General features: G+C 43.9%; 1 protein-coding gene across 3 annotated transcripts in view; it reads right to left on the reverse strand.

The window, feature by feature from the left end:
* Nucleotides 1–12980, reverse strand: part of LOC137426793 (uncharacterized) — a 132773-nt gene that overhangs the window by 47089 nt on the left and 72704 nt on the right. For all 3 annotated transcript variants that reach the window (XR_010984402.2, XR_010984403.2, XM_068115689.2), the window contains exons 4-5: nucleotides 12847–12940; nucleotides 12669–12718 (exon numbers count right to left, since the gene is read on the reverse strand). Coding sequence is in view for 1 of the 3 variants with exons in the window: in XM_068115689.2 (XP_067971790.2) it covers nucleotides 12669–12718; nucleotides 12847–12940 (144 nt within the window). In the remaining 2 variants the exon portion in view is untranslated. The remainder of the gene's footprint in view (nucleotides 1–12668; nucleotides 12719–12846; nucleotides 12941–12980) is intronic.

A 12980-nucleotide genomic window follows, 5' to 3' on the forward strand; every position in this document is an offset into this window, starting at 1 on the left:
ACAGAGATCTGTAATCTGGTGGTGAAAGAAGGCCGCATTCCAGTGGATTGGAAACTGAGTACCCTCGTCCCTCTATACAAGGGGAAAGGTGACCCTCTGGAGTGTGGCTCGGACCGAGCGATAAAGTTATTGGAGCATGGAATGAAGGTATTGGAAAGGGTGTTGGAGAGGAGGATAAGGAAGAAAGTGAAGATCGACGAAATGCAGTTTGGATTTATGCCAGGAAGAGGAACGACAGACGCGCTTTTCATTGTGAGGCAGTTGCAGGAGAAGTACATGGAGAAGAGGAAGAAGTTGTTTCTTGGGTTTGTTGATCTGGAGAAAGCATTCGATAGGGTTCCACGCAAAGTATTGACATGGGCATTGAGGAAGTTAGGAGTGGAGAAATGGTTGATCAGAGTAGTGATGGCAATGTACAAAAGAGCGCGCACAGCTGTAAGGACGAAGGACGGGAACAGTGGTGAGTGTGAGGTGAAGGTGGGAGTGCATCAGGGGTCGGTACTAAGTCCACGACTATTTGTAGCTGTGATGGAGGTGCTGGCTCAGAACGTAAAGGAGGGTTTACCGTGGGAGTTGTTGGATGCAGATGATCTGGTGTTGATTGCGGAAAGTATGGATGGACTGAAGGAAAAGATGAACAAGTGGAAGGAATGTATGGAGACAAAAGGTCTGAAGGTGAATATCGGAAAGACGAAGGTGATGGCAAGTGGTAAAGCATGTGTTGAGGTGGAAAGAACTGGGAAGTGGCCCTGTGCTGTGTGTAGGAAGGGTGTCGGAGTGAACTCCATTCAATGTACAATGTGCGCTGAGTGGGTTCATCAAAAATGTAGTGGTCTGAGAGGGTCATTAACCAGTGTGGCAGCTACATTCAAATGTAAGGTGTGCACAGAGGGAGCTGCAGATGGAGGAAATGTTGAGTTGGATCTTGGAGACGGCATGAAGCTGGAAGGTGTGAAAACATTTTGCTACCTCGGAGACATTGTGAATGGAGAAGGTGGATCAGACTCGGCAACCGTTGCTCGAGTGAGATGTGCATGGAAGAAGTTTCGGGAACTGAGTGGCGTGCTGATGATGAGGGGAGTGTCGTTGAAGCTGAAGGGAAAGGTGTATGCTGCATGTGTGAGAAGTGTTATGATTTATGGGAGCGAGACATGGGTAATGAACGTAGAGCAGCAACGAAGGTTGGAAAGGGTGGAAAGGGTGGAAATGCGAATGGTTCGACGGATGTGCGGAGTATCGTTGAGAGAGAGGAAGACAAATGATGAATTGCGAAAGATGATGGGAATAGAGCCTGTGATTGATGCTGTGAAGAGGAACAGGTTGAGATGGTTTGGTCATGTGTTGAGGAAGGATGAAAGTGACTGGTTGAGAAGAGTGATGGAAATGAATGTAGAAGGAAGTAGAGGACGGGGCAGACCGAGAAAGACTTGGCTAAAGATGGTGGAAGAAGAAATGCGGGCAAGGGGGTTAACAAGGAGAGATGCAGAAAATAGGGCAAAATGGAGAAGATTGTCATGGGGACCGCAAGGCTAACCCCGCTCTAGTAGGGAAAATGGCCTTTAAAATGCATGTTGTTGTTGTAAAGGTGATATAATATAACAAATATCATGAAACCTTTACATTTTGTAGTCCATTGTATAATTTAAATAAACATGAATGCAAATTTCGCATGTGGAAAAAGTAAATACACCCTTGGCTCTAATAGGTGGTATTGCCCCCTTTGGTAGAAACACCCTCAAGTAGGCATTTCTTATAACTGTCTACCAGTCTCTGACATCGACTGGGATAAATTTTTGCCCACTCCTCCATGCAGAATTCTTTCAGCTGTGCGATGTTAGAGGGGTTTCTTGCATGCACAGCTCGTTTCAAATCCCCCCACAACATCTCGATGGGATTTAGATCCGTGCTTTCACTTGGCCATTCCAGAACCCTCCATTTCTTTCTTTTCAGCCATTCCATGGTGGATTTACTGGTATGTTTAGGGTCATTGTCATGTTGCAAGGTCCACCTTCGGTTGAGCTTCAACTTTCCGACAGATGGCCTCACATTATCCTCAAGCACCCTCTGGTACAATGAAGAATTCATAGTGTATTCTATGATGGTGAACTGCCCAGACCCTGATGCAGCAAAGCTGCCCCAAACCATAATATTTCCACCACCATGCTTTACAGTTGGTATCAGGTTCTTGTGGTCAAATGCTGTCTTTGGTTTTCGCCAAACATGTCTTCTGGTACTGTGGCCAAATAGCTCCACCTTTGACTCGTCTGACCAGAGCACATTGTTCCAGAAGTGCTGGTCTTTGCCTAGGTGTTCATTGGCAAACTTTAGTCTTGCCCTGATGTTCTTTATGGACAGCGAAGGTTTCCTCCTGGCACACCTCCCATGTAGATCAAATTTGTGCAGCCTCTTTCTCATGGTAGACTCGTGCACTTTGACATCAACAGTGGCAAGAGCGACCTGCAGGTCCCGTGATGACATTCTGGGGTTCTTAGAGACTTCTTTCAGCATCTTGCGGTCTGCTCTCGGGCTAAACTTGCTGAGGCGGCCTGGCCTGAACAAGTTGGCAGTTGTTTGGAATCTTCTTCACTTGTAGATGATCTTCCGGACAGTCAAATGATTGATTTCTAATTGTTTGGAGATCTTTTTAAATCCCTTTCCAGACTCGTAGGCATCTATAACCTTCTTTCTGAAGGCCTCAGAGCTCTTTTGATCGAGGCATGGTGACGCCGCACACTTCCACAACAAAGAGCAAACTAAACTAAATGTCTGAGGTTTAAATAAGACGGGTTTCTCCAAGATCCTCTCTAACGATGTTCTAATCATTTGCACCTGAGCTGGTGCACGTGATTCTAATTTTAGGTATTTGAAGTAGTGATAAATGTAGGGGTGTACTTACTTTTTCCACATGCGAAATTTGCATTTATGTTTATTTAAATTATACAATGGACTACAAAATGTAAATGTTTCATGATATTTGTTATATTATATCACATTTATCTATCAACATTGTTGAAATGAAGATCAAATAGTTGTATGTTGAAATATGTTGAAAAGGTCAAAACTTTACATGGGGTGTACTTACTTTTTCACGTGACTGTACATATATATACATATACACATATACAGACTTGGCATTTAATATGGAATATTTCTTTTGTGGGGGTGAACTTACTTTTCAAGATATCTTTGAACCAAAAGTTCATTGGAATTGTGTTGAAATTATTCTAGATTTTGTTAATGTGACCTTTAAAATAAACAAAAACCACATTTGACATTTCGAAACAAATAAATTGATCCTTGAAAGTGATGTAAACTGATATCGAACTCAATTCATGGACAGTACTGTGTTAAACTTCTGTACGTTTTCCAGAAGTATCTCTTTATTTTGCACATTAGCCAATTTGTTTTTCACAAAAACCAAAGTTAAATTACGACTGGGATTACGGACAGTAAAATTACAGTTCAGTACTTCGTGTAACCCCCACGAGCATTCAGGAGAGCACGTACACGTCGAGGCATGCTGTTCACGAGATTTGCCAAGGTTTGGACAGGAATCGCTTGCCAGACAGTGACAATAGTCTGCTGCAATTCACGCACAGAGGTCGGCTGCTGGTCCAAGTTGTCGATTTGACGCGTTAATTCTGCCCACAAGTTCTCTATCGGATTCATATCCGGGGACATGGCAGGGCACACCATATGCTCTACACCACGGTCTGCAAGAAAGTGTTGGATCATGCGAGCATGATGAGGCCGTGCATTGTCCTATTGGAAGACGAAGTTTCCTCGAAAGGCTGCACGAGCAAATGGAAGCAAAGTTTCTTCCAGAATGGCCCTGTACTTGAACTGGTTCAGGTTTCCATTCAGAACAACCAGGTCAGTTTTGCCCCCTGCATGAAAAGCAGCCCAAACGGTCACCCCACCACCTCCAACTTGGACTCTTGGCACTATACAATCTTTGTTGTTGGCTTCATGCACTTGTCTGCACACTCGGACGTGGCCATCTTGACGATAGACCAGAAATCTAGACTCGTCACTGAAGGTCACGTGATTCCAGTGTCCTGGCTGCCATTGACGGTGCTCTCTGGCCCACTGCAATCGGTGCTGGCAGTGTTGTCTGGTCAGGCGTGGCTTTCTCAGGGGACGCCTGGCACAGGAGCCTGCTTGAACCAGTCGTTGGTTGACGAGCCTTCTGGATACAAGCACATTTGTCAGTTGCTGCCACTCAGCCCTAAGCCGATTAGCTGACTTGGTACAGCCATTGCGGACTAACCGGTGCAGCTGGCGATCATCTCTCCTTGTGGTTCTGCGGGGACGTCCTGGCCTCGGTATTGGAGTAGGGACACCCCTATGAGCAAAATTTTGATGACTAAAGCATGTTCCCACATCAACCCAATCAAATTGTTAACCGTAACCCATTCATTCATTCATTCATCATTCATTCATTCATTCATTCTACCTTTATATGTCATTTATATAAATATATAAATATATTATATGAATATAAATGGGATATGAATATATGCTTGTGTGTTTATGTATGTATATCTCTATATTTGTATATACACGTGCACCCTAACGGAAGTGACCGTAACGGAAACGGTCACTTCCGTTGAACTTGGGGCTGGTGAGTGAGCTTTGGCGTGGCTCTTCCTTCTGTATGCATTTTCTACACACGTCACACATCTCACACAGATATCACCATACACGCTTGACTGATATACATGCCTGCTGTTTTTGTAGACTCAGAAGAAGACCTTTGTTGGTCGAAAGCTTGGTCGACAATTAAAGATCGATGTCCTGAAGCTACGTCCGCGTCTTATTTAATCTAACGATTATAATATATATATATATATATATATATATATATACAGTATATATATATTAGGGTGGGCTTCAAAAAATCAAAATGCAGGTTTTCTCCGGGACATGGTCTATTTTTGTTGCTTTTGGTGTCAAAGGAAACCACACCCAATTTGAATGGAATCCAATAATATGTAGGGGTGCCACATCAGTGATGAATCTTCCCCCATGCAAAAATAGGAATTCCCATTTTTTGGGCTGTATATACACAAAATAAATACATAATTATATATATACATTAAATATAATATTAAAAATAAATATATAGTAAATATACATTAAATAATAAATATACATAAATACACATTATACATTATATATATAGTTATATACAATATATTATACATACAGTTTTGAGACTTCCTATGATCACTATCTGGGCAATTTTCATGCATGTTTTGTACAGGTTCCCGGGGTCAGGGGTACGCTTTTTTAGTGTGTAATATGTAGGCCTAACTTATTGACTGTGGCTTTTTTGTAGAGAGTGACCCTGTGGAGTAAGAATTAACAGGATTTTACCCACATTCTTGCTTATTTTTCAGATATGGCATGTGCTTGTACCAGTGTTTCATTGCAAACTCGGGCTCAGGATAATGTGTATCTCATTGGGTCCACTTCTGGAGATGCCATCAAAGGTGCCAAGCTCCCGACTGTGCATCAATCTCTTGTCCTGTTTTTCCATCACCTGAAGAAGGAGAATCGCACTTCCCGGGAGAGTGCAACCCTCACCATTGAAGAGGTTGTGAAGTTCTGGGAAAAAGCTCACCTACCTACAACGACGAAGCAGCACTGCATCCATCGTTTGGAGAGGCTATATGAAGAATGGAGGAGCCTCCAAAAAGGTGCAAAGCGGGGTGGTGCGACCCAAGAGAAAAAGGAAGCATCCTTCAAGGCCTCCTTCGAGAAGACGTTTGATCTTAGGCATGCAGATTCGGAGGCCATAATCACCAACCCCGAGGACAGGAAGTTTCTTCACGATCAATTCTCAGAGAGGAAGGCTTCAATGGGATCTGTAGACACTGTGTTGGAAGCAAAAACGAAGCGAAAGAAAGAAAGGGAAGAAAAGGAGAAGACTAAGGCAGAGAAGGAAAATAAGAGACAGGAAATGGTCATGAAGGGTGCTACTGCTATGGAAGTCACAGACTCAGACTCTGACTCTGAGACCACGGCACAGGCTGGTTCTTCATCATCTGATGGTGGGATATCTCGTCCCAAGAAAAGAAGGCCTATCAACATTGTCACTCCTGAAGTCGCAGCTTCTTTGGATCGTACGAAAACAAGTGACCGAATGGCTGTCCACAACTTGGCATCCATTTGTAGAGCAGTAGGATGGGATCCTGCAGAGCTGGCACTGAACCGATGGACAGTGCGGCGGAATCGCATGATGCATCGATGCAAAACCATGGACGAAATAAAAGAAGCATTTCATCATAATGTGCAGGGTCCTTTAGTGGTCCATTGGGATGGAAAGCTTCTTCCCGATGTCACTGGAGATTTTGTGCATGTGAAGGTGGATCGTCTTCCAATCCTTGTGTCCAACCAGTACCATGGAATGGAGCAGCTGTTGAATGTTCCCAAGTTACCTGACGGGGGAGGAGAAGCGATGGCAACCGCTGTAGTGGACACACTGAAGAGCTGGAACCTTGTGGGCAAGGTGAAGGCTTTGTCTTTTGACACAACGGCCAGCAATTCAGGTGTTCCTGGAGGGGCTGCTGTCCTCATTGAAAAGAAGCTACAGACTGAACTACTTCATTTGGCTTGCCGCCATCATGCGCACGAAATCATTCTGGGAGATGTTTTCACCACTCTTTTCGGTCCTTCATCAGGCCCTGACATCCAGCTTTTTAAGCGGTTTCAGGCGAAGTGGCCGTCCATTGCCCATCACCAACCAAAAAATGGATTCACAGATCCTGATACGGCAGCTGAGTTTGTACAGAACAATGACATGATGGATGAAGCTCTGGAATTTGCTCTTGTGTGTTTGAAAGATCAGCAGCCACGAGATGATTATCGTGAACTCCTAGAACTGACTGTCATCTACATGGGAGGAATCCCACCTCGTGGAATCCGGATCATGGCTCCAGGAGCAATGCACAGAGTCAGATGGATGGCAAAAGCACTATATTCACTACAGGTGTTCATGTTTCGGTCAGAGTTCCACTTGACACTTCGAGAGGCGAGAGAACTCCGAGCCTTCAACATTTTTGTCTGCCTTGTGTATGTACAGGCTTGGTTTCGGGCTCCACAAGCTATTGAGGCTCCCCTGAATGACATTAACCTCTTCAAGAAGTTGGAAAAGTTTGAACAAATCAATCAGAAGATGGCTCAGGCAGCCTTGAAGGCACTTGGCCGCCACACGTGGTACATGAGCCCAGTACTAGTGGCATTTGCATTCTTTGACACCAGAATTGACAAAGACAGCAAGATCAATATGATTGAAGCATTGAAAAATGACAGTGAAAACCCCTCTCCAAAGAGACCAGCTATCAAACGAGGAACCGCCCTGTCAATCGCTGGCCTCATAACAAAACACACCAAGCATTTCTTCAGCATCCTAGGGACCCCAACTGATTGGATGGATAAGGATCCTGGTTCATGGGAGCAAGAAACCAGCTTTCAGGAAGCAAAGAAAGCCGCCAGTGGCTTAGTCGTGGTGAACGACAGGGCAGAAAGGGGTGTCGCATTGATACAAGACTACAATAAGCTCCTTACAAAGGATGAAGAGCAAAAGCAAGCTCTGCTCCAAGTTGTTGCTGCTCACAGGAAGATGTACCCCGATGCCAAGAAGGCAACAGTGGTGAAACAGGCCCAGAAATAGGAGTTACATTTCTCATTATATTTGGGTTTTTTAATATTATGTGATATGGTGTCTCTTCATTTTATGAACTGAACATTTGGATTGTTATCATTGAATTTGAGTTTTCATAGCAATATAGTGCTATTTGTGCAGCTATTGTAACTTGTGTTTGCTAGAATACAAAGAAAGTGAGTGGAGGGTGGATTTTCATAAAACAAACTTCTGGTTTTGCTTTCGATCCATATAACCACCGTTTAGAGGCCATTTTTCCTCGCAAAGCGGGGGTTGGCCTTTTCGGGGACCGTGGTAGTTGTTGTTTTTTGGTCCCCTTTTTGAAGCAATGTTTTACGGCCGGATGCCCTTCCTGACGCCAACCCTTTTTGCCGCCTTTTAACGACAACCAGGGAATTACCAGTGAACTGGTACTCAATTAGCCGACCTCGGAAGGATGACAGGCTGAGTCAACCCCCCTAGCGTTAATTCAGCGATTGACCGGGATTCGAACCCAGGATCCTAGGATCCTAAGCCGGCACCCTAGCCACTCGCCCAACACCAGGGTTACAACACCAGGGCTATTTCGATCCATATATAGAAAAGTTTTGTAGACACCTTTAGTTTGAAGGCTGATGTGGCACCCCTAAATAAAATCAGATTGCTTTCATATTTGGTGTCTTTTCATTTTGGAACAAAAGGAACAACATAAAGCCATGTCCCAGTAAATATTTAAAACAAATTATTTTGAGCACCACCCTAATATATATATATATATATATATATATATATATATATATATATATATATATATATATATATATATATATATATATATAAATAAATGACTCCATGGTAAGATCTCCAACCTTTAATTGAACAAACAATGACTCAACGTTTCGATTAACAACATGTGAAGCCACACGCCTCCGTTAATCTTCCTCAAGAGTGATAAAATCATCTCAACAACCCCTTACATGCACAGTGGGCGTGGTATATGCAAAGTGGGGTGGGCAATGCTGGACAGCCAATGAAACCGTATCACACCGCTCTCGTGAACAGAGACGTTACCGACCAAATTCAAAAATCAACCGCCTATTAACAGTTCAAAATAATCCTGTAAGCAATGCTGGATTATAACGCAAGTGTTGAGAAAATCCGGAACAATCATTACATTTAATCAAAAGTTAAACTTGCAAACAATTAAATTGTAAATTAAATTAAAACTGTAAATATATTAAAGCCAAAATTTTTTAAGACAAAATAAAATTGTCACATTATCAAGATCATCACATGTGGCCCTATGCAGTAAAGGTGAATGCGGGAAGGAGGTTGGTTTTAGGGGGGATAAAATGGGGGGAGGGGAGCCAGAGGGGGTTGGAAGTGGATGGGGGGGGGGGGTGTGGGAGAGGGGTGGTTTGGAGGGATTGGAGGTGGGAGGGGGCAATTGTCCGAATAAAAACCTTGTGTGATATATTATGTGGACTCGTTGTTCAAAGTACGGAATGCCTGCTTCGTTTACACAAGAGTGGGTCAAAAGCTACCGGTAAGTCAACGACCTCTTGTGTGATCGAGGTAACAGTTTCTTCTGTGTGCCAAGCCTCCAAAACACGTCTTCTGTTTCTGTTGGGTGTGGAGCCCAAAATATCAACCCTGTCCCATAAAGGTGTGTGGCCTTCCTTAAGGCCATGTTTGGCAATAGCAGATCTGCTAGGATAATTACATTCAAATGCTTTTTGGTGTTCAGTAATACGTTGACCTAAGGTCCTCCCGGTTTCACCCACATACTCAGCTCCACAACCACAGGGCACCACGTATACCACCCCTGACCTATCCTTCCTCGGAAGCTTGTCCTTGACCCTCATAAGGGCTTGGCGAAGGGTGAAAACCGGTGTGAAACTCACCCTCACTCCTGCCGATTTCAAAATTCTGCCGACCCTCTGTGAAACCCCCGGTACAAAAGGGAGAACACACCAACCCTTTGGTTGTTCTCGCGGTCTCAGCCTGTTGTGTGGGGAAGCCCTTATCGTTTTCCTGTTGGGTAGCAAGCTGTCAGGATAACCATTTGCCCTTAACACATTTTGAAAATGGTCCACCTCACTCATCTTGTCTTCAAAGGTAGATGGTAAATCACGTGCTCTTTTTGAGAGGGTGTGCACCACCGATCTTTTGTGTTCCATTGGATGGCAAGACTTGAAATCAAGGTAGCGATCAGTGTGTGTAGGTTTTCTGTACACCGTTACCTTTAAGGCTCCTTTGGGATCCCTTGCTACGAGTGTATCCAGGAAGGGAAGGGCTCCATTTTTCTCCTCTTCAATGGTGAAATTAATGGAGGAAAAAGTTTTATTTATGGTCTCATGGATGATGCCCACCTCATCAGAATGACAGATGACAAATGTGTCATCCACGTACCGGAACCAAACACGTGGTTGCACTAACAGGGCTGGAATGGTGCGTTCCTCCAAATCCTCCATCACCATGTTGGCAATCACAGCCGATACCGGGGAACCCATGGCTGTGCCATAAACCTGCTTGTAATATACCTCATTAAATACAAAGTAGGTGGAAGAGAGGCAGGTAGAAAGCATGTCACAGACGTCCATCGGGCTTAAAGCTCCCGCAGTCTCTTTCCATCGATCATCTTCCATCAAACGCCGGTCTGCCACCTCAATCGCCAGGGCTATGGGCACGTTGGTAAATAAAGACACAACATCAAACGAAACCATGGTCTCGTGTGCCTCGATGGTGAGCTGCTTCACTCTTTCAGCAAATGCTGTGCTATTGTGTACGGTTCGCTCTGTCCTCCCCACCAAATGCTTCAAAATGTTTGCCAAAAACTTGGATAGCGCATATGATGGACCATTAATACAGGAAACGATTAACCGTAGCGGAAATCCCTCTTTGTGCACTTTCGGTAGCCCGTATGCCCTGGGAGCCACGCCCTTACTGCTGTACAGACGTTTGTATGCCGCAGCTGATAATCTCCCAGTCGCTTTTAATCTGGCAAGCATTGAGTTTAACCTTCGTTCCTCCTTCTTCGTTGGATCTGCGGTTAACCGTTCATAAGTACTTTGGTCAGCCAACATATCCTGCATTTTGTTCGTGTATACAAGACGATCCATGAGCACCGTTGCCCGTCCTTTGTCCGCTGGTAAGAACACCACATCGTCCATGTTGCGTAACTCTCGTAAAGCTTGTTGTTCTTTCGGGTCCAAATTGAAATTGTTGCGTGAAAATTGCGGAGGGCGAAGTAAAACAGCAGCCACACGTGATCTGATTTCGTTCTCGGTGGTGTTATCAAGATTCATCATCGCAGATTCCACCCGTGATACAATGGTGTCTTTCGGAACAAATCGGGGAGTGATGGCAAAATTAAGGCCCTTCTGCAATAAGCTGGTTTGTGCCTCCGAGAGCTGCGTACTCGACCGGTTAACCACCCACCGGTTCCGAAGAATGTTCACGTCAACGACGGGAGTCATGCGACGTGTGGTTTCATCAACCAATGCTGTGAACTTTCGTTGATGTCGTTTCCCCACCGATGTCCGAGTGTGCTCCGCGAAAGTGTGAGCTCTCCGTTGTATTCGGTCCCATAACTCGACAGGTAGTCTTGGCGCAATAGTACGAGCCAACCGTTGCACCTGGTCATACCGTTTAGCGAGGCGATGGTGGCAGTTTGAAATGCGCAAACGAAGAAACCTCCGTCCTGTTGCCTGCATGATCTGCTTAGCTTTCAAACCCGGCATGGGAGGTCTGAAACGAAGAGGCTTCGGAAGAATGTTCTGTTCCAAACAGAGATGGTTAAACCGTATATGTGCCTTCGTTACTTCGGTCCGCTCCACGCACAAGGAAAAACTTGAACAACGCTACTGCATCAAATGTTGTGTTTTTTGGCCTCGGGGATGTTGGATGCTTCCATTGTGATGACTGCAACTTGGTTTCTGGGTCGTACCCATAAACCCAGGACTCATCGCCAGTGATCACTGTGTTGAGGAAGCTGGGATCGCTGTTCACAGTCTCCAGCATGTCCTGTGCGATCTCCAAACGGAGTTGCTTCTGCTCAATCGTTAGCAGCTTTGGTACGAACTTCGCTGAGATTCTCCTGAAGCCCAAATCCTCCTTCATAATGGAATGAACGGTGTTGAATCTTGCGGATCGTTTCCACTTGGGAATCGCCAAGCTTTACACAAAGTTTGATGCAGTAGCGTTGTTCAAGTTTTTCCGTCATTTTGTCAAAAACGAAAATCCGACAGCGCTCGCTTACATGTCCTCACTCATCGGCGGTCTGCCGTCGAATGACAGGTTCTGCAGGTGGGAAAAAATTCACGCGTGCGCATTAGGATCGCCTACATACGTGCACCAATCAACGCCTCCCTAGCTTCTTTTTTTTTACGCACGAAAAATAAAGGTCGGATACTTTTTGAACACAGTAGTATATACATATACATATATACATATATACATATATATATATATATATAAAGAATATACATATATAAAGTATATATACTTTATATACATATATAAATATATATGTATATATACATATATAAAGTATAGTATATATACTTTGTATACATATATAAATATATATGTATATATACATATATAAAGTATAGTATATATACTTTATATATATAGATATATAAAGAATTCCATGGGTCTATTGGCATCTTTTTTTAAAGATAAATTCCCGCCATCCCCTTCTGACCAAATTATTGTGTTACATTTCGTGCTCTTATGTCTATCACCATCACGTAATGTACAATAAAGGATCACAAGTAAGTGAATGGCATAATCATATTAATCTTATGTGTTATGGTAGCATACCTTTGTTGAAGAATATATCGCAGCACATGATTTTCAGAGTTAAATTCTATCAAACAATACCAGTGTTCAAACAACAGTTTCTACACTGCTCCAAACCCGTTTACCAATGCTCAATATGCCAAGTTTCACAAACATGCAATACAGAAAGGGTTAATAATGGGCACCCTTGCTTGCCAAGAGCGAAATGGAATACCTTGTGTTTTGCACATTTCATCGTGAAATTTTCTTCGCAGAGCAGGCATTCTGTGCAACAGAAATAAATATACATGCAAGTCATAAAACTTGCACACAGCAATAAACTGGCAGCCATTAAAAATCGTGCACTTTAAAAATCGTGCGTTGCCTCATCAACAGGCAGTATTCTCTCCAACCTGCTTCGCTGGCACACACAAAATGGTATCGCTGCAAGCAACCTTTGAAGTTGCAGCCCAGCGAGGCTCCGGGCTGGCCACAGCGGGTACATGACTAGAAAAACAAACACACAAACAGACATGGTCACAGCACT

This window comes from Myxine glutinosa, chromosome 5 (assembly GCF_964187855.1).
Source record: "Myxine glutinosa chromosome 5, kmMyxGlut1.1, whole genome shotgun sequence".
NCBI lineage: Eukaryota > Metazoa > Chordata > Myxini > Myxiniformes > Myxinidae > Myxine > Myxine glutinosa.